The 24,664-nt window shown below is 38.5% G+C and overlaps 1 protein-coding gene across 11 annotated transcripts in view; it reads right to left on the bottom strand.

Moving 5' to 3' along the window:
* The window catches only part of REV1 (REV1 DNA directed polymerase), a 104,017-nt gene that overhangs the window by 55,554 nt on the left and 23,799 nt on the right, over positions 1-24,664 (bottom strand). For 5 of the 11 annotated variants that reach the window (XM_039530215.1, XM_039530172.1, XM_039530201.1 and 2 more), the window contains 7 exons: positions 24,453-24,519; positions 23,008-23,140; positions 16,457-16,625; positions 8,317-8,469; positions 5,377-6,098; positions 3,573-3,680; positions 1,326-1,442 (listed from right to left, as the gene is read on the bottom strand). In XM_039530215.1, coding sequence (XP_039386149.1) covers positions 1,326-1,442; positions 3,573-3,680; positions 5,377-6,098; positions 8,317-8,469; positions 16,457-16,625; positions 23,008-23,140; positions 24,453-24,509 — 1,459 coding nt within the window. In that variant the 5' untranslated portion in view covers positions 24,510-24,519. Of the gene's footprint in view, positions 1-1,325; positions 1,443-3,572; positions 3,681-5,376; positions 6,099-8,316; positions 8,470-16,456; positions 16,626-23,007; positions 23,141-24,452; positions 24,523-24,664 lie in introns of those variants that run through there. The other 6 variants (XM_039530239.1, XM_039530206.1, XM_039530181.1 and 3 more) reach the window with 2 other exon arrangements.

Here is a 24,664-nt window from a genome sequence, read left to right as displayed (position 1 = left end):
ACAATACCTGCCCTTAATATAAACCACTCAGTCTTACACATGGCACTATGAATCAATTAGATTAAGTTTGAACATCCTGAAAGGCACTAAGAAAGGGTGGAGTGACAATGGGTTCTACATTTTTTACTTTCTTCCTGTTTTAAACTGTGATTATGCTATTGCAAAACAACAAAGGGCATCTATTATGGTAGATATCTGCTTTCCATTTTTCTTCCAAGATCTGCTTAATTTATTGACAAAGCCAACTTTTTACTGTTAATACTACAGAAACAATACAGTTGTGGAAGATCAAACTATTCTATTCTACCTTGCACATCAACAAAATTATTAACTGTGGTATAAATTCTAATTCAACACTATTTGTTGATTCTGCTGCTGGTGTAAGAAGTGAAAAACAATCTGATTTCCAGAAATCAAGCTGAAATTAAATGGTAGCGGTTAGAAACCTCTTTAGACTTCTAAACTGAGAAAAAATAATAAAATAACTGGGAAAATATATATAAAACAAGCTATTTATTTTTAGTGTGTCACTTTTTTCCTCACACTAAACATACTTCAGGTTGTATAAACAAACCTAGTCTTAAATGCTGTCTTACAGTAATTTATTGTTGACACTTGTATATTGCTACTTAGGAACACAAAATGTAATAAAAACAGTTTCTAAAGTATTGTGGGAGAATGAGAAATTCTTTAATAATCAATAACAGATGCCTGTCTTTTGAGGGAACAATGTTTATAGTGAGGACAGAATTCATTGAATTCTTCAGGGGCTTTCCAGCAACTGAAATATTCTAAAAGGAAGCTACATTAAGTCTACAGGTTCAGACATATATAGCTCAAAGACTTATAACTATATTTAAGCAGCCAATTTCTCATTGGTCACATCACTGCTGTTTCTACAGTTCTCCTCTGCTTTCTAATAAGTCCTTTTAGCAACCTTAACTTTTGATATTTTGTACTGGCTCCTCTGTGATATACTGTTACTCAGGTGCAAGTGATCACAGATGGTCTATGTTTATCTTATTTTCAAACTGGACATACATATTCACAGAAGCACTATACTTTATTCCCATCCCTAACCAAAACAGAAATAAAAAATAAACTACCCTAAAATATATCCCCATTCTCAACAAAATTAATTAGCAGAATGGAATGATGGCAAACTATTACAGAGGCAATTTATATTGTCAGAGACAACTATCCTGTCAAAAATTAATCTCTCTAAAGTCAACTCAATGAAAATAATTTATCCTTATTTTTTTTACTACTTTAATGAGAGATTCTTCATCAGCACTGTGATTTTAAAATCAGACTCATTTTTGTACCTGCTTTGCCATTCAATATCTTATTCTGGTAATACTGCAATTCCAGCTGTGGGTTTGCACCAGGGCGAAGTGGTGCCCTTCCAGCACCTCTGTTGCTCGTAACAGCCACTGGTTTTCCTGTGAAGAATAATTAAAGTCAGTATATAAAAACATTTACAGTAATAGCACACCAAGGCAAAGTTTCTGAAAATGATTACTTTACTTTTGTTCACTTCTTTCAACACCAGTCTTTCAGGGTTACCTAATCTTCTGGCATTAGGAAAGCAGCAGTTAAGGAAGTGACATGCATTAGAAACAACAGTTCAGTTAACTGGTTACAATCTTGTGTCAAAAGGAGAAAAAAAAAGCTTTTGAAACAAACACTAAAAATCCAGCTATGCTAGTTTGTGTATAAGGACTTACCTAAACAGAAGATGCACAGTTTAACTAGATATCAGATATTGTACCAATTTAGTTGAACCATTGCAACCTCTATGCATTGCCATCTTATATCAGTTTACCTTGCCCCTGTCACTTAACTACAGCAAGCTAAAGTTAAAAATTTAAACTGGTATAAAGCAGTCCACACACAAAGGTGCAACAGTTTAACGAAAATGGTGAAAGACTAGTTAAGCCAGTCATAACTGTATGTTTAGACCAGGTCTAACCTCTGACCATTCTGGCCTAACCTTTCCCCATTTTAATCACCTCTGAACTTTTCCATGGTTGTTGACTCTTTCGGGCTGAATTTTTTTGGAACACTTCAGCACAAACAGTGCAACCACTTCCATGAACAAGTTTAAAGAACAGATTGTATTTTTTTATGTTTGCAAATCTATTTTTAATTTCTTATTTATATTGTATATAAAAAGCTCTAGCCCCTCTCTCCAGAACCTGGAACAGAGATTTGAAATTTGGCAGGTAGATAGCCCTGGTGTCAGAGAGGCACCTGCGTCCCTATGAAAATACATCCAGATCTGGCAGACTTATAAACTTATGAAATTTGCCATTTTCAAAGTAGAGCTAACTGGTAAAATCTCTGAACATTCCATCTGCATTGAGCATGCTCACCAGCCTCAGTGAGCATGCTCCCTTGCCTCAATGCCCCTCTGCATGCACCTTCTCCCAGACCTCATAGCAAAAGGTCTGGACAGGTACAGCAGTAGAATGTCTTTTGGCCTACAGGAAAATGTACTGAGCTAGGACCAAGGAGACAATGAGTCCTATTCTTTCCTTTTCCATTTGACAGCCGTTAATAAGCAAAAGGCCACATACTGCTTACCTTAGAAGACAGGCAAGCATAATTCTCACTATTTACAGATGGGGTAAACAAAACAAAACAAAAAAATCACATTTGGTATCCACGCTGCCTTTCAGAATACTTGTGCCAAATCTGTATGATTATCTGTTCTGTCTGTAACCATGCAACCACTTCTCCTTCCACAGCCAGGACTTAACCCCAGGATTTCTGATTACCAATATTCCTTTGCTCTCTGGCAAACAGTTGCATAAGACACTGGAAAAGATATTACTACCAGTTACTCCTTTAGTTTATCAGGTAGAGATCTGTGCTGTGGATTTACAACTTCTGCATTCGTAGCCCACTGATGACTCATGCAGGAGATATTCAAAACAGTTCCATATGTAATGTCTGTTCTTGAGGTTTAGCTCTCCCCCCTCCCAAAAAAGCCACCCTAGGAAATTACATAGGAAAAAATATGTTAAAAATCCATTAAGGGTTGCAAAATCAGGCACCCCTAAGTTAGGAAATACCTGAATTCATGTTGCCTATGCTCAGGGTGACCAGATGTACCATTTTTGGGACTTTTTCTCATATAGGCTTCTATTACCTCCCACCCCCGTTCCGTTTTTTCACAGTTGCTATCTGGTAACCCTACCTATGCTTAATAATAAATAATAATAAAAAATGATAAGTCATCCCAACAGATACAGCCCAGCTTTCTCCCCATTTCTAGTTCTGGAGGGCTATGTATCTCCAGTTTTCACCATTTCACACCTTTGGCTGCTTCCTTGGTACTAAATGCTGGAAAGGAGGCAATAAGAATTCCATTCTGTTTCTTCCACACGTATCCATTGAGTGTGGGGCACTGAGCAATATGACCTGGCAATACGAGCAGTGTTCTCATACCATCAGGCAAACTTGTTAGAAGAAAAGCACTCACCAAATCAACTTTCCTTGTTGTTAGCAAGTGCATTTTCAGTATTGTGCAAGTGATTTTTCACATTTAAAAATATATGAAAACTGACCTTTGAGATCAGGCCTATTTCGAATACCCACTGATACAAAGAAGCAATCCATATCCATGTGCATTATACAGCGTTGATGCTTGGATGAACTTAAGACAGAAACATTACCTGGTATAAACAAATACAAACAAATTTTGAAACCTAATTTACAATTTTTGCAGTACTCATGTTAGTCATCAAGGACTGATAAGAGGTTTCCAAATACAGCAAAGTTTTTTTTATAACCTTCCCCACCCAACTATTAAACTGCCTTTAAAGAAAAAATAAAGTTTATACTATTCAATGCACTAAAACAATAGAATGCAATATAACGACATAGTGGAAAGGTAGCTATAAGTTTAAAAACACAGTGTAATGTCTACTAAGTGAGGCATCATAGCCCATGTTATCCCTTTTATGGTCTCACAATTAACATTCTTCACCTTGTTAAAACAAGTCTGTTTCCAGGAGTTTACTATATATACTAATAATTAAGTCTTAATATTCACCATGCTAAAATTCAATCTGCAATGGAATGCTTCTTCAGTTTTTTATCAAAGGTCAGAGCAGTCATTATCTCTGCACAATCTCTTTTCTGTTCACAGGTGTTGAATGATTTTAAAATCTTTTCTACAATGGGAATTTCAGTCATCAGTGTACCTAGACAGGTGCAAACCCTAGCATAGGCAAGAAAAACAGCTATAAGCTGCAATTTACACTGATGCAGCTTACTCCTGCTTGAAGATGGGGTAAGCTCCATCAGATCAATTGTCATTTACAGTAATTTCCCCATGTACACTATAGAATTTGAACTGGTGCAGTTACACTGGTGGCTGGCCACCAACCACTGAAATTGGAGCAAATCCCAAGTGTGGACAATACCTAACCCTCTATCGTGAAAAAGTTATTTCAGATCAAGAAAACTGAATTGCTTCATTTGTCAATTGGCAAAGGATGAAAGGAAATAAACTGTTTGTAAGGCCCTACTTTCAAACATTTAATCATTTTATCTCATCTATCATCTGTCTTTTTTTTTTTTTAAAAGAAAAGTATTGCTCAATATTATACAATTAGGGAAAACAAAGGAATACATAATGACAGTTTGATGGCTTAAAGAAATAAAAATCTCTACTAGAAGTAATGGTCTCCCTTTCATCCTTAGTTAATTAGGAAGAATAGTTCTGCATGTTCAAGAAGATATTGCTAAGATATAAGATGAAAAATAATATTTAGGCTACTACTATACTTAAAATATTTAAGTTCTGGTCATCTTGTTCTTTACATGGATGGCTTCAGTATGGCATCTGCATGCACTACAACACACTTACAGAGCCAATTTTTGTTCTAGACCAGATCAGATGAAGAAGGGTCACAAAGATCCAAGAGCATGTAGCAGTCTTGCTAAAAAATTCTCATTTTGACTATAGATCATTTCCAACTGCTAATCAACTTAGAAATCTTCAGTATGAACTGTAAGAAGTAGCAAGTTAGATTTTCAAAGAAAAATGTAAGAACAAATACCATCCTTTGTTTGTATAGATAAAAGTGTTTATCCTCAAGAACCCAGAATAGCTTGGCAATCTCTGGAAGAATTAATTCTACCAAGAAGATTTGCGTATACAACTGAATTTCATATCAAGTCTCATTTTGCTTTTAAAATTAAAAAATAAAGACGACTTTCATTTATCAAAATCACATAAGTAGCTATTTCATATAACCTCACTTTTGAATACAGAAAGTTCACATTTAATCTTGATCAGCTGCCTATCATAAGAATGACGGAATAGAGAACCTTTTTAAGTAAAACTGTCAAACAAGTATCTACCTGTGTCAGCTATCGTAAGTGCAGACCTGCCCGCTTTCAATTTTTTTAACTTTTCCCTTCCCGGAAAGACACCATTGTTTTTTCTCTGCAGGGTATTGACAAATTCTGTCAATTCACACTTCCATGTAGATATGTGATGCAGTCTTGAACGAGAGTAAAAGTCAGAAATAAAACTGCAGTCTAAAGGTTTGGACAATGATGAGGGAGCGGCCTTGCTATGAGTAGGTACTGAAGAAGTGCTTTTTGTGCTTAAAGGCCCCTGAACAGTGGAGTGGTGAGCACCATTTATTTTAGTATTACTGTGCAAAGATGAAGATGAGAATGAATTACTCGTAGTCCTATGTGGGTTCTTGAAAAGATCTGTGTTTTTGTTGCTTTCTTGCAACTGCTGCATAGTGCAGTCTCTAAAGTCAATGATGCCTTTTTCAGTCTTCCCCTTCTCCTGCACAGAGCCTGGAGAGAACCTGTTTGCAACTCTGTTGCCAGAGGGCACCACGCAATCCTGTGGCTGTAAGGCACTGGTAGAATTGTGAGTATGTCCATTAAAAACAGCAGTGCTTTCTCTGTGATGCTGAATTCCATTTTGTTTCCTCCCAGGAAAGACCTGCTCCAGCTCCATGAAGCCTAAATCTTCACTTTCTTCTTTCGCTTCCTCATTCCAGCTACTGATTCCATTGGCTTTGATCTCATTTTCAGTCTCATACTTTTTTATTATGCAATTTCTAGAACATACAAGAAAATGTCATTTAATAATCTTACAGAAAGCAAAGATACAGTAAATCAAGAAGTAATTTTAAGTATTTACATATACACATACAAATAATATATATAATTTAGTGATTCTGAATGCTCACATGCAAACTCCTGGTAGGTTATTAGAGGTAGAAGATTATACGACTTTATTACTAAGTTTGAACTATGATCTTTCATCACAAAAGTCAGTATTTCTGTACACAAACTTTTGCAGATTCACTATAATATTATTAATATAAGAGTTAAAGATCACTCCTGCATTAATCATGCTCTCTTATTAGTAAGGCAACTTTCTCTGGATTTACAGATATCATATTTGACGAAAGACCATGAGCAACACAGTAATTTGGATTTATTTATTTATTTATTTAAAAAACATAACCACTCCTTGGACAGCACTAATAATGTAAGGCTGCTGGAAGGGAATATTTTCCATTTTATCCAAAGATGCAATTTTTATACTCTTTGTATAATAGAAAATATTCATTGCAAAGATCAAAAACTTATTTCTCCTTTTTGGAGGAAGATTTAGGATAGTTTGTTGAAATCCATTTGGTTTTCTCCTAACTAAAACTTGTTCCAGATCTATAAACTCAAAATAGTAACAGCTTTTGGAGATTTGTTTTCTTTAAGCAAAACTGTTTGCATGTTATGGATGTATAAAAATAAATAGCAAGTATTGTGCCACAGGTACATTAGCTATTTACTTTTACCTTGATACCGTGAAGACAAAACTTTTACCTCAAAGAGTAATACTATGATAATACCAATAAATATAAGCGTGATTAAAATTAGACTTTAAGAGTTAAGTGGATTCTTGGTCTATAGAAAAACCTATATATTTCTACAGAAAGCCATTTAAACAAACATTCAAAAAAAGTGATTGGTAATTAGCTACTTGACATGCAAATAAAACCAGAAAGATAATTAACTGTGATAACAATTCATCTAAGATTAATGTAGTTTATAATTGCAGTAAACATATCAACAATATTTTGGAATAACCATGTGTTTGGGAAGCTGTTGTTTCCCAGTGGCACTGGCTTAAAGTCATAGTATACAGTAAGTTTTAAAATTCAGAATGGTTATGTTAGACATTTATGAAAGTCTGAATATTCTTTTCATCCCCAAATTATTACCAGTGTAATATTAAACTAGGATTTAGGGTTTAGGTTACTATATTATCACCTACAGATGAATGTAAGGAAAAAAGAAATGTTTCTCATGTATATATACTGTAGGAGCACTTTCATTTGTCACTAGCTATAGGTCCAATTTCATAATAAACTGAATCCTCCTTGAGAGTTGCTATACAGGATTAGGCCTACAATTTACTAAAACAAGTATTAAATGACTTTTTGTGTGACATATAGGAACTTAAACTACTATTCTGAATCTGACCTGGGGCCCATCTAATCCAATATCCTGTCTCAGACTACAGCCAATACCAGATGTGTCAGAGGATTCTGCAAGACACACCAAAAATGGGCAGTTATGGAATAACCTGCCGACGGGGAAATTTCTTCCTAACCCCACTCCCTCCCAAATCAGTTAGAGACTAACTTGTACCTACAAGAGTTAGGGTTTAGTCCCCCTCCAATTTTGTTCTTTATAGTTTTAAAATCCTTTATAATATATTTCGTTTTCCTTATCCATATAAATGTCCTCCCTTTGAATTTTGCTAAATTCTCAACCGTAAAAATGCATTGCAACATTTTAAACTTATTTTTTTCAGCTATATTCATTTATACTTGCTCCAAAACCTTTACCAAAAGGAATAATTATCTCAGCGTATTATTCTTTTTAAACCAAAGACCTAATCTCAGTATCACTGGTCAGATTCTCTTAATGTGTGCAACACACATTGTTTCCATACAGCTGTGTGCTATACCCATTGTGTCCTACAGTAGAAACATTATGGAAAAGCATGGTACAGAGGCCAAGGCACTGGACTCAAAAATAGGATATTTGGGTTCTTCAAGTCCCAATTATGGGACCCTAGACAACTTATTTCATATCTCTATGCCTCTGGTTTTCCATCTGTAAAATGTGGATAATGATACTTAACCTCCTTTGTAAAATGATTTGAGATAAGTGATAAAATGCTATACAAGTATTATCATTTTAAACTGATTATAGCTGACCGATCAACAGCTTTGTCAGTATTAACAAACTGGAAACACTTACACCCTGTTGTTGAGCTCTTTAGCTATATTGCTAGGACCTGGCATAGGATCTTCAGGTTTGCATATGGTATTAAAGTTGAGACCTTTCTGAACACTTGACTGCTTCGTGTAAAGCTGATATGGAATGTATGAGAGGAGATGTCCGGCTTTTATGCTGAAACAGAAAAGAAGCAAAAGTTTATCACTCAAGGCTTTCAGAAAAATATGTAAACTAACATTATCTTAGTTATAATAGGCTAATACTTTGATCATTACAATTTTCTGTCTAGCTATACGCGCTTTTCTCTGCAGTCCGTTAAGTGTCCATATATTTCAGATCACAAAAAGCAAGTAGCTTTAAAAGGGGTCAGTACATAAGTTTTAGTTTATTGGTCTGATGGACATCAATACTTCAGTTCCAAATGTGTTATCTGAACCTCTAAAGAGTTGATGTATTGCACCTAACTGGGGAAAAATTGTTTTAAATTTTTTAAAAATGTAAGAAGTGCAAGGTATGAAATGAGGATAGAGTAAGTAGGATGACAATAAAATTGATAAATACTTTACACACACTGAACTGCTAACAAGAATTTTAACCATTGTTCAAGAAGTCTAGAAAGTAAGCATATAAGATGTGAAAGTCATTTTTTTTTTTATTTGAAGTACAGTAACTCCTCACTTAAAGTCATCCCGGTTAACGTTGTTTCGTTGCTGATCACTTAGAGAACATGCTCGTTTAAAGTTGCGCAATGCTCCCTTGTAATAGTTTGGCAGCTGCCTGATTTGTCCAATGCTTGCAGGAAGAGCAGCCCGTTGTAGCTAGCTGGTGGGGGCTTGGAACCAGGGTGGATCAGCGGCCCCCCTGTCAGCTCCCCAATCCCCTAAATTCCCTGTGCGGCAGCCACCCAGTAGGTTATCAATTGCCAGCAGTTCAGCTGTCCCTCCCTGCACTGCCATGTGCTGCTCCTGCCCTCTGCCTTGGAACTGCTCCTGGGAGCCTCCTGCTTACTGTGCGGGGGATGGGGATGGGAGGGGGGCTAATATCAGGGTGTCCCCCTCCCCCCCGTTCCTGCCCCCTGCTTACCCCATTTCCATAGAGCAGGGGTGGGGGGACACGACAGGGCTCAGAACAGAGGAAGGGAGCGTGCTGGCAGCAGAAGCTGTCTCAACGTCCTGGTCTACTTAAAAAGGCAATCTACTTAGAGTGGTTCAGCGTACTTAAAGGGGCAATGCGCATCTCTCGCTCACACACACACACACACACACACACACACACACACACACACAGTCTCTGTCTGCCATGCTGTCTCCCCTCTCTCCATTTGTGCTGCCTTGTAGAGGGTGAGGCTACATTAACAATGTGTTAACCCTTGAGGGCTCAGCAGAGTTCTAGTTTATCATTTAGCAGTAAGGCATTCCCTGGGAAATATCCCACCCTCTGACTTCACCACCTCAACCAAGCTTCGCGATCGTCATTGCTGTGTACAGCATTAAATTGTTTGTTTAAAACTTATACTGTGAAAAATTTTTCCCTGGAACCTAACCCCTCTATTTACATTCATTCTTATGGGAAAATTGGATTTGTTTAACATCATTTCACTTAAAGTCGCATTTCTCAGGAACATAACTACAAGGTTAAGTGAGGAGTTACTGTACAATGGACCAAAATTAAGCACACTTACCACAATAACTGCTATACAAGTATAGCCAAAAAAATTCAACAAATATTCATTCAGCAGATTTGATCACAAAAAGCAAGTAGCTTTAAAAGGGGTCAGTACATAAGTTTTAGTTTATTGGTCTGATGGACATCAATACTTCAGTTACAAATTCTGGACTTCAAGTACTTAACATTTCTATTATATTGTGAATATGATCAACTAATTGTCTCAGATCAATGCTGTGCTGGGAAATCCATTTAACTCTGTACACTGTAATAGACAGACGCACTCCACGGGGGAAAAAAACAAAAACAAATCAGAGATGAGAATTTCATTAGGATCTGATTCACCTTTAAAAAGTTCCCTTAGGTTCTGGAATTCTATATGCTCAACTGTCCCCTCCTGTAAGGGAATACACTGGCACGGAAGAGAAAGTCTCCAGAGGTTCTTCTCATGAAAATTTGTCATTGATCATTCCAGTTCCATGCTTCTGGTACACCCTATCTCTACCCACCAGAACTTTACTATTAGGCCTTGGAGAAGCTGGTAGCTTCCTCAGGAGCCCTTCTCCTTTAAAGTGGGATCCTGACAACAAAAACCCACCCAGAATGAGATTTTATCTTTCCTTCTTGATCTCTGTTTGTGGTGGTGGTGGTGATGATGTGCTCCCTTCCTAGCCATTACCCCTTCCCCTGACCACAGGCAGATCTCCATACTGCACTCTCGAACAGAGGTGTTGCTGATGTGGAAGTCCTTTTTACCCCAGAGAGGGGTGAGATACATATGAGAATCAAATAATCAGACTAGATTCAAAGCTTTTACGAGAGGACACACAGAGAGAGATGATTTATCAAAACCATTTATTAACACCTCAATACTTTTTTCTCCATGATCTATTTCCTAACTAGCTTAGACCTGTACTTTATTAAGGGACTTAGCAGGGGAAAAAGCCTCTATTGGCTGTCATGTTACAATTAGGGAAGAATGTAGAGGGAGATCATGTTACCCAATTAGAGAAACAAACTAGTTAGCATTTTTAGAGAGAACTGGAAAGGTTTCTAGGGAAAGGTGTAATCAAAACAGCTACAACAGAGAAAGTCCCCAAAACAGATGAATTAAGTACATTTTGATTCATTTATACAATTTAAATGACATTCCTTTATGAATACTCTGAATTAAATGACATTTCAAACCTTTCAGGTATAAAATATGTTGGTGTAGCAACCAAGCATTTATACTCCTGCAGTATGAATTTTTTTTTCATATCACATGAACTTGAATAACTCAAAGTGACAGTCACAAAATTATCCTGTCAATTTTGAATACACACACAGTACTTAATACTGGTATTTTCTAGGCTGAGATTTTAGCCATTGGTGTAGCTACATCGGTCACACACCTACCATAGACACTATCTGCACTGCGATAGCTCACCCCAATTTCAAGCTGTATTACACTGCATCAACAGCTAAAATCCCAGTGTAAACAAAGCCCCAGTGGGTATGTCTAGACTGGCATAAGTCTCAGAGCCCTTGTCTACAGACCTGGTCTCATACTACTGTGGTAAAAACAGCTGCATAGATGTTTCGGGTTGGGCTAAAGCCCAAAGGTCTACACAGCTGTTTTTAAAGCCCTAATGCAATTCCAAGTCTATAGACCCAGGACCTGAAACACTCTGCCACAAGTTTTAAAATGTAGTCTAGACATGCCAATGACCTCCTGGAGTAATGAATTCCATAGGCTGATTATCTGCTTCATAAAACAGTATTTCCTTTTATTATTTCCAAATCAAACTTACACAATTGCCATGAAAATGTATTGGCCTAGGGACAACATCTATTATCCCACCCTTTACTACTGGGGGGGAAAATGTCCTTTTATTCACTCATCTGGGGGGATAGGGGGGAGGGAGGGGAGACACACAACCCTAGCTAGCTCTGGGGAAGAGAGAAGAATTTTGTGAGGCTATGCTAAACAGACTTCCCTTTTATTTCCAGTTTTTCCTCCTTCTTGTATTATTGAATGACATTTAAAAAAAAAAACACATAGGACGTTGTCAATTTCCACTGTGTTCTTAGTAATACTGCAATTCCTCTCTCAACTTTTACAATCTATTTTCATATTTAAAACCATTAACAATTTTTGTATCTCCATATTCAGGACCGTTATAACCTCTGCTATATATCTTTCCTTTGAGAGGTCTTCCAGTTTTTCAGATGTACCATTATTTTGTAAAACAAAATTTGTCTTATAATACCACATTCATTTCAATGTGCTGAAACATCCGATTTCCTTCAATTGCTGAGGTGTTTTGATAATTTCAGCTCATGTATTGCTTTACATTTATACCTGATATATTTCATCCACAATGATGCTCCTCAATTCCTGTGTGTGTTAAAATCTGCCTAGAATGACTCACAACCCCCTGAAGATTTTACTAATCTAAACAATTAAGTTATCAAACTTCAGTTTTCTACTTACTTTCTCTGCCAATTAAGATTCTGATCTTTCAAGCTGCTGCATTCTCAATTCACACTGGAGTCACTAGGTGCCTCAAAGGATCAAGCCTTAATATATTAATAGTCCCAACACTTAATTTCAACCTACTATTAACTGGCCTTTACTATAAAGAACTGTTCACGTTGACTTTTTTTTTTTTTTAAACACACAACTTAACCAATTTTTAATCTTGTCATAATATTTCCTTTATCCATCATTATTTTCTAATTGTTTTTTATGAGAAAAGTCTTATTAAAAGCGGTTGAAAAGCCAATTATATTATGTCCTTCCAGTCAGTATTTTCCATGTTATTACATTTTTCAAACAACTAATATGTTGGAGAGACATAATATCCCTTAAAGAACTTGAATTGGTTTGACTGTACCAGTTTATATTTATTCTAGTATTTTACTTTATGCTTAATTATAAAATAGGAGCAGAGGTTCCCCCTGGAAATTAGGGGAGTCTCACCAGACTAATTTCTGGAATCTCCTGGCAACCTTTTTTTTTTTTTTTTTTTTTTTTAAAAGAGATGATATGTTGGCAAATTTCCAATCTTTAAAAAGATGTGGTTAGAATCTCTCTTCTTAGGTATCTTCACTATTTCCCTTAGAATGATCAGATTGAATTAGGTTTAGGGTTAGTTCTGCTTACATCAGAACTTGGAGGCTTTGATCCAAACTGTCTGAGAACACTCACTGATATGTAGATTTGAAGCCCAGAAGGGACTATTAGATTACCCTGCCTGACCTATATATCAAAGGCCATTAAATTTCAACCAGTTACCCCTGTATTGAGCCTTGTTACTTGTTTGACTAAAGCATATTTTCCAGAAAGGCATTCTGTCTTGAAGATAGCAAGAGGTGGAAATGGTAGTTTATTCCACTGGTTAATCACCCTCACTGTTCCAAATTAATGATTTATTTCTAATCTGAATTTATCTGTCTTAACCTTCTAGCTAACAGTACTTGTTATGACTTTCTCTGCTCTCAGATTAAAGAGCACTCCTGTACCCAGTATTTTCTCTCCCATGAAGGTGTCTATACATTAATCAAGTCATCTCTCAATCTTTTTGACAAGATAAACAGATTGAGCTCCTTCTCCAGCCCTTGAATAATTTTTGTGGCTCTTGTCTGCACCTTCTTCAATTTTTCAACATACTTTTAAAAATGTGGACACCAAAAATAGGGGAGGAGAAGGAAGGGAAGGAACAGGCCTGTTGGTCTACTAGCCAGAAATCTCCTGTTAACCAGTTGCCTCCCATCATCCTGTTGAGGGGGAGTCCTGAATCTGTAGTCCTCCCAAGAAGTGAGAACATAAAGTGAGAACTTCTTGCATAAAACAGGAACTACACAGGACTGAGTTCCCTTCCAGTTGGCATAACATCCATGGGATTGGGGCTATCATCCTAATAGCTAAAGGAAGGCAGAAACAAAGATGGGGGAGGGGGAAAGTAAGCAGAAATAACAAAGCTGGAAGAAGGCGTAGGGCAGTAAAGCAAAATTAGAGCATTTGGGCGTCCCTTCCACTTTCATCCTCTGCACTGCCTGTTCCTCCCTGACTCCCAAGCCAGGGGAGAATAGGGAGTGAGGAACCCCTTCCCTACTTTGCATGGGGCCCAAGGAACATCAGGAGATATAGGGGACACAGGGTTGGGGTTCTTCACTCCCGCGGACTACCTCCTCCATCTCTGAACCCTGACAAGCTTTAATGGGCACTTCAGTGTTCAACAAGCCTACTAGGCTTGTCAGCCCAAATGAGCCTGACACACCATCAGACAGGCAGCAGTTGGTTAAAAAAAAACCTAAGGCTCATGGGTGGCATACCAGGGTAAGGGAACTTTCACTCCTTATGAGTAAGGCTGCGAGTCTTTCACGGAAGTCACGGATTCCGTGACTTTCCGGGACCTCCGGGACTTCCGCAGCTGCAGTGGCTCATACGGCTGACCCCAGAGCCACCCGAGAAGCTGGGGCAGTCCTGGGGCCAGCCATACCAGCTGCTGCGGCAGCGGCCCCAGGCAACTGGTCCCAGGCGCTGCCCCAGAGCAGTGGTCTGGGAGCGGCGGTAGCAGGGCCCCGAGCCAGAGCACCCTAAGCAGCAGTGGCGGGGTCCCGGGCTGCCCCCTCCCCCAAGAGCAGCAGTGATCACCGGAGCACTCCGCCTCCCCCCGCCCAGCACCAGTGTCCGCTGGAGCACACCTCTCCACCCCAAGCACCTAAGATTTAGTTAGGGGTATTTTTAGTAAAACTGTAACGGCTATATTTAGTGGCAACTCAACATGTTTTAATTATTATCAACCAATGACAATCAACCTTTAAGAATTAAAGTACAAATACAAAACATGATTGACATTGATAACAAAGTTTCCTGCTTACTGATTTAAATCATGATTAAAATTGGTGATTTATATCAATCCACACTGGCAATTAAAATGAAAAATAGTATTTCTGCTTATTCAAGTCTACGTACCCTGACAGATTATTAAGAACAACCAGATATTTTATGTAAGGTAAACTGTTTTTCATTTATTTAATGGTGGCTAAAGGAGATTACTCTTAGACAATATCTGACAGACAAACAGAAAAGGACTAGCTCACACATTCAAATTACACCTTATGAGTAAGTCTTACATGACAGATTAAAACGCAAGATATCTATACCATGTGGAGAAAGAGAAAAAGAATAGCAGAATTAATATATCACTCCATCAAAATTGTTCTGCTCTCCTCGGCACTGGCGAGGACTCAAATGGAGGGCTGTGTCCAGTTTTGGGTGCCATGCTTCAAGAAAGAAGTGCATAACTTGGAGAGAACCCAGAGGAGAGCAGCTAAAATGACCTATGAGAAAAGGTTAAAATACTGGGTAAATTTAGTTCTGAGAAAAGAAGACTGAGGAGAAAATATGATAACAGTCTCTAAATATGTTTAAAGGCTGTTATAAAGATAATTATGATCAGATGTTCACCACATCTACCGAAGGCAGGACAAGAAGTAATTGGCTTTATCTGCAGCAAGGGTGATTTAGGTTCGATATTAGGAAAATCCTACTAACTACACAGTTAAGTACTGGAATAGGTTACGAAGGGAGATTGTGGAATCCTCTTCATTGCAGGTTTTTAAGAACAGGGTAGACAAACAGCTGTCAAGGATGGTCTAGGTCAGGGGTAGGCAACCTATGACACGCATGCCAAAGGCGGCATGCAAGCTGATTTTCAGTGGCATTTAGGGCCGCCGGGGGGAGGGGAGAGGGCAAGTGGGGCAATTTGCCCCAGGCCCCACAGGGGCCCCACGAGAATATAGTATTCTCTAGTATTGCAACTTTTTTTTTTATGGAAGGGGCCCCTGAAATTTCTTTGCCCCAGGCCCCCTGAATCCTCTGGGTGGCCCTGGTGGCACTCACACTGCCCAGGTCCTGGCCACCAGTCCGAGGGGCTCTGCATTTTAATTTAATTTTAAATGAAGCTACTTAAAAATTTTAAAAACCTTATTTACTTTACATACAACAATAGTTTAGTTAAATATTACAGACTTCTAGAAAGAGACCTTCTAAAAACGTTAAAATGTATTACTGGCACACGAAACCTTAAATTAGAGTGAATAAATGAAGACTTGGCACTCCACTTCTGAAAGGTTGCCGACCCCTGGTCTAGGTATAGTTGGTCCTGCCCCTGTAGGAGGGGAATGGACCCTTATGGCCTCTCGAAGCCCCCTCAAGATCTACATTTCTATGTTTTGAGGCCATCATCCAAATACGGAAATATGCAAGATTGTTTTTTCAAAAAGTGCAATTTTTCTAGTGCATGGTCTAACAAAACAAAAAACAAATTGGATTGTAATGAAATACAATACTCAATTAAAAATAAAACCATAAATCAATCCTAATACAACCTTTCAGAATGTAATTTTTCTAGACATTTTTTTTAGAAAAGGGAGAAGCCTGCTCCCATTGAAATGCACCAAATGCAAAACTAAAACAGTCAGATCGCCATCCTTCTAATTTTACCTTTCTATGATCCATTCTGGTCGAACCACCTTTTCCCCTTTCAGTTCTTTTATTTTGGCATTTGGCAGATTTGTAGCAATGATGTGTGTTGTTTTGGATCTGGAATAGTACACATGGTATTGGCCACCATGCAACATCATTAACCTCCTTAATTCATCAGCTGAAGGATCTGTAAAATTAACAAAAAAATCCAACTGTAGAAGTAGTATTCTTGCATTTTTTGTCACTGAGAACACTTATGGAATCACAGAAATTCAGAAATCTAAAACCATGGTTGATTAAAATGCAGAGCAACTTTTTTCTGAAAATCCAGTAATTTCTTAGGAGACTTAAGTCATTTCTTCAAAATACAAGTAAGTCACAGAAGTTTAGGCAAATTGTTATTTCTCAAAAGACTGCTTCAAAAACAAAAATTTCATTATCAGGTTCATTTAAAAATGTTAAACAAGGCCCACTTTACATAAGCATCAACACAACAAAATCAGATGAATTTCCTCCACATCTTTTGACTGGTATTTTCACATGCAATGAATGAAATGCTGTATATGGCCTTGATAGAAAGCAGTTTATTCCTAGGAAGTAAGAGAAATTACTTGCTTATAACTTTTTTTTATATTATCACAGGATTCCTACTTTTGAGATTCCAGCTCAGGTGGAAAACTCTCTCAAGCTCTTCAGCTTTTGGCTCTCTGAAATATTAGTAGTTGAGGAAAAGCCCTCTCTTTGCTTGAATGCACCCAACTGCCAATACGTCAGCTCCAGTTAGAACCTGACCAATCAATTCCTGAATTGTATAGAAAGTAAGGAATTCCCTAACAACCAAATCATAAAAACATAACATTTCAGAAATTAAAAGTAACATTTTTCATATGTGTAAAACAATTCTTCTTTTTAAGAAACAGTCAAAAATAAAAGGATACTACCTCAAAAAAATTTTAAAAACCCAAACTGAAACTTCTGAGTTATAAGGGGAAGGAAGAGGAAGTCTACCTGAAGCTATCTTAAGAAGAACTATTATAGGTAAATTTTAAAGAAGTGGTTCTCAACCCAGGGGGTACATCAACTCATCTAGATATTTGCCTAGTTTTACAACAGGCTACATAAAAAGCACTATCGAAGTCAGTACAAACTAAAATTTCATAATATGACTTGTTTCTACTACTCTCTATATTATACACTCCTCTCCATGGATCACCACCTTGTAGTGGTGGAGAGGCTTGCGTGTCTCAACGACCCCAAGAGCAATGCTGCCTGGAATCATGTACTCCCTTAGGGCTACCAATGGCAGAATGGTCAATGGCTAGGTTCCAGACAAAGTGTGATCCAACAAGTCCCTAACAGCAGAACAGATGGAAGATAACTGCACAACAGAGCTGAAACTGTTATGTAACGTTACAACAGCTGTGAAGGTGGATGAAGGCTGCAGCAAATAGAGGATCTCCAATCATCATGGTGCCCATGCCATTGGTTTCAAGTCCTCTATCTGTCAAGGACAGCGTGGTGACTGTTGTGCACCAGTCTCCCCACTTTAAAAGAAGTCCCACACACTCATCTTCCAGTGTTAGGGAAAAATAACATTGCACAGGTCAAAAGTCTGGTGGCGATCTGCGACAGGAACAGGACAGTGAAATCCAGAAGTTCCTTGCTCGAGGACTGAGGCGGGTCGAGCACCTCTGCAGCTGCACCCACGACTGAGCAGTTTTTTTTAGGATCCACTCTGCTCACCCCACATGGGGTGGGGGTTAGAAAAGGTACCCTAAAAATAGTCTTGCCTCTGTTTTTCCTGGCTGGATAGCCGCATCCAGCAGGATCACCACCTCAGCTGTCAAAAATGTAAGAAACTCTTCAATTTTGGAACTTGGAATATACGTACCCTGATGGACAACTCAAACAGCGACTGACCAGAGCGATGTACAGCCACTATTGCTCGTGAACTGAGTCGGTTTAACATCGATATTGCTGCTTTGTCCAAAACTAGAGGAGATGATGAAGGACAGGTGAGGGAGGAGAAAGTAGGATACACCTATTTCTGAAAGGGAAAATCTATAGATCAACTCCAATTGCATGGAGTGGGCTTTGGTATAAAGAACAAGCTCGTACGGTGCCTCTATGAGGTACCAGTTGGCATCAATGAGCAGTTTATGACACTCTGGGAGGCTCACTAAAAATGAACAGGCAACTATTCTGAGTGCCTAGGCACCAACATTGGATGCTGATGAGAATGTAAAAGAAGATTTTTATTCTCAGTTGGAAACCATTTTATCGGAGACCCCTACAGAAGACAAGATCATCCTTCTGGGGGATTTCAATGGATGTGTGGGACAAGACTCAGACTTGTGGAAGGGAACAATCGGGAAAGAAGGAGTTGGCAAAAGCAATTCAAATAGAATTCTGCTCCTGACCAAGTGCACTGAACATGAACTTATTGTTACGAACACTCTCTTCTGACAAAAGGAAAAGTTCAAAACATCTTGGAGACACCCACGGTCAAAGCACTGGCATCTCCCCGACAAGAACTCCAACATCTCGCGGACCATAATACATGTGGTTTCTTTAGTGCCACCAAGGCTGTTTATGGACCAATTTACCATGGTATGAATTCTCTTTGCTCTAAGGATGGAACCACACTTCTGAAGGACAATGAAACCATCAATTCTCGCTGGAAAGAACATTTTGACGATCTCCTTAACCGTAATTCTATGCTTGCAGATGAAGTCCTTGAGCAAATCCCTCAATGGCCATTTAGGGATGAACTCAGAGACCTTCCTTATTTGTACGAGGTACACAATGCCACCAAAACAACAAGGCAGCAGGTCTAGATGGGATCCCCACTGAAATCTTTAAAGACGGTGGACCAGAGCTAATTCGGCAGCTTTACCTGCTTATTCTTAAAATCTGGATAAAGGAGGAGATACCCAGTGAAATGAGGGATGCCCTGATTGTCACCCTCTTCAAGAAAGGGGTGAAAGCGGACTGTGGAAATTATCATGGTATCTTCCTCCTGGCCATTGCAGGCAAAGTTCTGGCGCAGATCCTTGCAACTTGCCTTCTGCCCCTGTCAGAAGAAATTTTACTGGAGTTACAGAGTCTTTTCTGACCATGTCGTGGAACTGTGGATATGATCGTCACAGCACAGCAGCTGCAAGATAAGTGTCGGGAGCAAAACCAACCACTGTACATGACTTGTATTGATTTAACTAAAGCCTTTGATTCAGTGAATCACCATGCCCTTTGGACTGTACTTTCTAAGACTGGATGTCCTGATAAATTCATCAATGTCCTAAAATTGCTTCATGATAATATGAAAGCAACTATTCTGAGCAGCACTGGCTCCCAGAGAGAACCTTTCAAAGTACAAACAGGAGTAAAACAGGGCTGTATCATCACTCCAACCATGTTGCGGTTTTTATCGCCGTCATTCTTTACCTAGTTGCTGGGAAGTTTACAGCTGGTGTTGAAATCATTTACAGAATGGAAGGAAAGCTGTTCAGGCTTAGCAGGCTGAAAGCCAAGAGTAAGATCTCCAAAACATCTACTGTGGAACTTCAGTATGCTGATGACAACTCAATCTTTGCCACTCTGAGAAAGATCTTCAAACTATCTTGAATGTGTTTGCTGATGCTTACACATGTCTTGGTCTCACTCTTAATATCAAGAAGACTAAAGTGCTCTATCAGCCCTTTCCAAATGAGGCATTACATGCCCCATCTATCAAAATCAATGGAGTTGCACTGGAGGATGTCGATCATTTCCTCTACCTTGGAAGTCATCTTTCATCCAAGGCAGATATTGATGCAGAAATTCAACACTGCCTGAGCTGTGCTAGTGTAGCTTTTTCTCATTTATGGCACAGGGTTTTTGAAAATCACGACATTCAAACAGACACCAAGCTTCTTGTTTATCAAGCCGTTATTCTCCGAACACTGTGGTATGGGTCCGAAACTTGGATAACCTATAGACACCAAATGAAAGTCCTTGAGAGGCACCATCAATGTTGCCTTCGTAAGATTCTGAAGATCAAATGGGAAGACAGGCGCACCTATATTAGTGTTCTGGAAGAGGCAAAGACTACCAGTATCGAGGCAATGATCATCCATCAGCATTTCCGCTAGACTGGTCACATTGTCCGAATGCCAGACCATCACCTTCCAAAACAGGTCCTGTTCTCTCAGCTGAAAGAAGTGTACCATAACATGGGTGGACAACGGAAGCATTGTAAGGACTTACTGAAGGACAACCTAAAAAAAATGTAATATTGGCACTGAAACTTGGGAGACACTTGCCCAGGATCGCTTCAAATGCAATGAAGTCCTAAATGATGGTCCCCTGCATTTTGAACTTGCTCGCCGACAAGCTAAAGAGGACAAGAGGCGCAGAAGGAAGGAGAGACTGGCTTCCAGTCATCGTCAACAGCCTCCTGCTGAGCCTGAAAACATCTGCTCTCATTGCAACAGAACTTGTGGTTCAAGGATTGGCCATTAGCCACCTGAGGACCCATAATTCCCATGGAAGAGGATCATACTCGGTAACGAGTGATAGCCCATCATCATCATACTATACACTGAAATGAAAGTACAATATTTATATTCCAGTTGATTTATTTTATAATTGTATGGTAAAAATGAGAAAGTAAGCAATTTTTTAGTAACAGCATGCTGTGACACTTTTGGATTTTTAGGTCTGATTTTGTAAACAAGTAGGTTTTAATAGAGGTGTAACTTGGGGGTACGTAAGACAAATCAGACTCCTGAAAGGGGTCCAGATGTCTGGAAATGTTGAGAGCCACTGTTTTAAAGAAAACACACACACAAGATTTCAACTAATTGGTCCTGTCTATGCTAAAAATTGAACCAGTCACAATGTACTAAGTGCCAGTGGTGCAGCATGGCCATGCCAGCCATGTTATTTTGGTTTTCATGTCTGTTTCAGTTTTGCCTTGTGTATACACTACTGCTGCTCAACACCACTGCAGTTGTACTGTTGAATGGGTATCTATCTCATAATCCCCTGTACAGCTCCCTGAAACAGTGGCTTCTGGAAGATTTCAAAAAGGCTTCTGGGTTTCTTTGTGGAACCCAAGAGAAATGTGTGCCTAAATCCTGTAGATGAATCTTACACCCCTACTCCCCATAACACATTTACTAACCTAATCACAGACTATTTTATCTGAATAAGCAACATACACCTCTCTCTCTTATCCCTCCATATTCAATTCATAAGCCTCATTGTCTCAGCCATGATGCACTGAAGAGCCCACTCAATCCACCAAATTGTAAATTTGATCATCATACCCCACATATCTGCTACCTGATAACGTGACAGGGATACTCCATGATCAATAGTTTGGAAATGCAAAGTTAGGATCATCATGGGTGCAGAATTAAAAGCTCTTTAAACATTATATAAATTTATTGGATTTTCAGACCCCTATTATTTCAATAATAATTCACATGATAGATGGAAAAACATTTACTGCCAATTATCACAGAATCATAGAAACGAAGGACTGGAAACAACCTCAAGGGTCATCTAGTCCCTCTCACTGCACTGAGGTAGGACCAAGTATACCTGGACCATCCATGACAGATATTTATTTAATCTGCTTTTAAAAACCTCCACAACCACCCTTGTAACCTGTTCCACTCCTTAACTATTCTTACAGTTAAAAAGTATTTCCTAATATCTAACCTTGCTGCAGATTAAACTGATTACATCTTTTCCTACCTTCCGTGGACATGGAGAACAACCGATACAATTATCTTTATAGCAGCCTTTAACATATTTGAAGACTTATCAAATTCCCCCTCAGTCTTCTTTTCTCAAGACGAAATATGGCCTATTTTTTTAACCCTTCTTCATAGGCCCTGTTTCTAAACCTTTTATAATTTTTCTTCCCCTTTCTGGACTCTCTCCAAATGTTCCACATCTTGCTTAATGACTATGTCAATGGCCATACATATAATTAAATGGTGAAAAAACGCTTACATTCGGAATTGAAAAATAAAAACAGATGCCATTATGGAATGTTTCAGTAGCCATTCTGATTTGATGGCTGATGGATATCAATTTAAAGCATCTTTCTTTCTTAAGTAGACAAAATTATTAGCCCTAAGAAGACTAATCAAGTTTCAGTTTTATAAATTAAGCTCTCTGACTTGAGTGAAAAGACCCATCCAACTTAATATTTCATTGGGACTGTTCTGGTAACTCAAACTGTAAGACCAAATTCTGCTGAATTTAGGAAAAAAATCCAGTCTGAGATCCAAGCCTGTAAAGTTTCCAGTGGAACAATATTTTTTGTCACATTATGACTAGTTGAAGAAAATGATTTTGTATAGAAAGCCACCTGAGCCTTAACCATAAAGTTCCAAGGAACATTTTACAATCATAACTAAATTTTATTTATACCACTGCAGAGTCTTAATCAGCTATACATATTTAAGGCCTGATTATCATTTACAATAAGCTCCTTTATACCTCACCAGCAGTGTAGAGAGGCATTAGTATAAATGAGAATCACTTAATGTTTAGGAGAAAAATGAAAACCTCACCTGTAAAGCCATTGACATAGATGGCAACTCCACTAAAGATATTGGATGAAGTTCCATCCTTCTGATGCTGTATAGCCGCATCTGACTGGAACTGATCCTCCAGTTTCTGGACCTTTGCAGACATGTATCCTCCCTAGAATTTAAATAAAAGAGAAGATTAAACATGAACCAAAGCAATGATTATTTTCACTTTCTGATGGCTAGGTACGAAACAGATCAGTTTCAACAAAACTGAAAACTCAATCAGATATTCCATCCTGAAAACAGTTTGTATAAATTTGGTTTTCCCTCCTGAAACTCATTTTGGATTAACTGCAAAATTCATATGTTTTCTCCAAACCATGAGTAATACATTTAATCCAAACTCCTGCTGATTAAACAGTTGCACCACGCTAGCAACGTGGCAAGGTTCTTCATTTACTCACCCAGGTGGCAGGTGTTAGAATCCCACACAGAATGACTTTAGGTCTGCAGACCTGCTGTGAAGGTGTGGCTCTACTCTGGCTGTAAAGGACATGGGAGTGGCTCTCTAAGGGAGAATGATCTAGTTCAGAGGAAGTTCTGGAGAAACCCTAGGGGAAGTCAAGCTCAGGGAGGAAGCTTAGACTGGGGTTTATGTTTCCTTATTGTTTGAGTTAGTAATAAAGTCAAATGAAAATTAATAAAGCCACAGAGGGTGAGTCTGGATGGTAATTCATGGCCTATGTGCTCTAAGGACAGGGTAGAGACTCAAACCCATTAACCTTCAGCGATTCCAAGGCCAGAAGGGGCCTTTGTGATCATCTAGTCTGACCTCCTGTATCTACAGGCCATAGAAGTTTCCTGAAATAATTAATGAATTCTTCCTACATGTACATGACACATGGTGGTGTGGTATACACTTATCTAAATTTAGGTGCCTTCATTGTCACATGTCCAACTATAAAGGACTTAGATGGAGAGGAAAACTGTAACTTCAAATCTCTCAAAAATGGACCTATCATACAATCTCCCCAAGGGCAAAAAAGCTCCTATTCCTACTCTGGAGGGATAAAAAGATATCGAACGGCCCATCTTTGGTGTAAGGTCAATCTATTATTTTTCCAAGGGGAGGGGGGAAGAGAAAAGAGCAGAGAAAACATTAATTCTTTCAGTAGGTTGTTCTTTTGTTTTTAAACTGGAGGCTGTTGAAAGTTGCTCAAGAGTTTGGAATGTTAAAATAAGATCCAGTGAACATGGACTAGTAAATAAGTGCAATTTATTGGATGGCTTTGCTGAACATCTCTGAAAGTCAGGACGTGTTTTTTGGAATGATTTTTAATCTGACAGTCTCTTTCAAGCAGAGCAAATATATGTATGTGTGTTTTGAAGCCCTTTACACATTATGTATTTAAAAAAAAAAAGAGTGTCAAGAACATTGCATTTATTTATCCTTTCAATAAAAAGCCTTTTGGTTTTAAACATACCCATATCCCCCAGCCATCGTCATTGCTGGCTCGTTTCCTCCATCCACCCCGCCTCATAGTGAAGCTTCTGCTTAGGAAACAAAAATCAAAGGGTTGGTTGGTTTGGTTTTTAGCAGGATCTCCAATTTCACTTTGGTGATTGTACACAGATTGTCTTTTTCAATAACATACTCATGCACATAATCAGAAGCTAAAATAAATGTAAAGTTGCA

The sequence above is a fragment of the Mauremys reevesii genome, linkage group 1 (assembly GCF_016161935.1).
Source record: "Mauremys reevesii isolate NIE-2019 linkage group 1, ASM1616193v1, whole genome shotgun sequence".
NCBI lineage: Eukaryota > Metazoa > Chordata > Testudines > Geoemydidae > Mauremys > Mauremys reevesii.
Note: the sequence above shows the minus strand (reverse complement) of the source record. Positions and strands in the feature narration are given on the sequence as shown.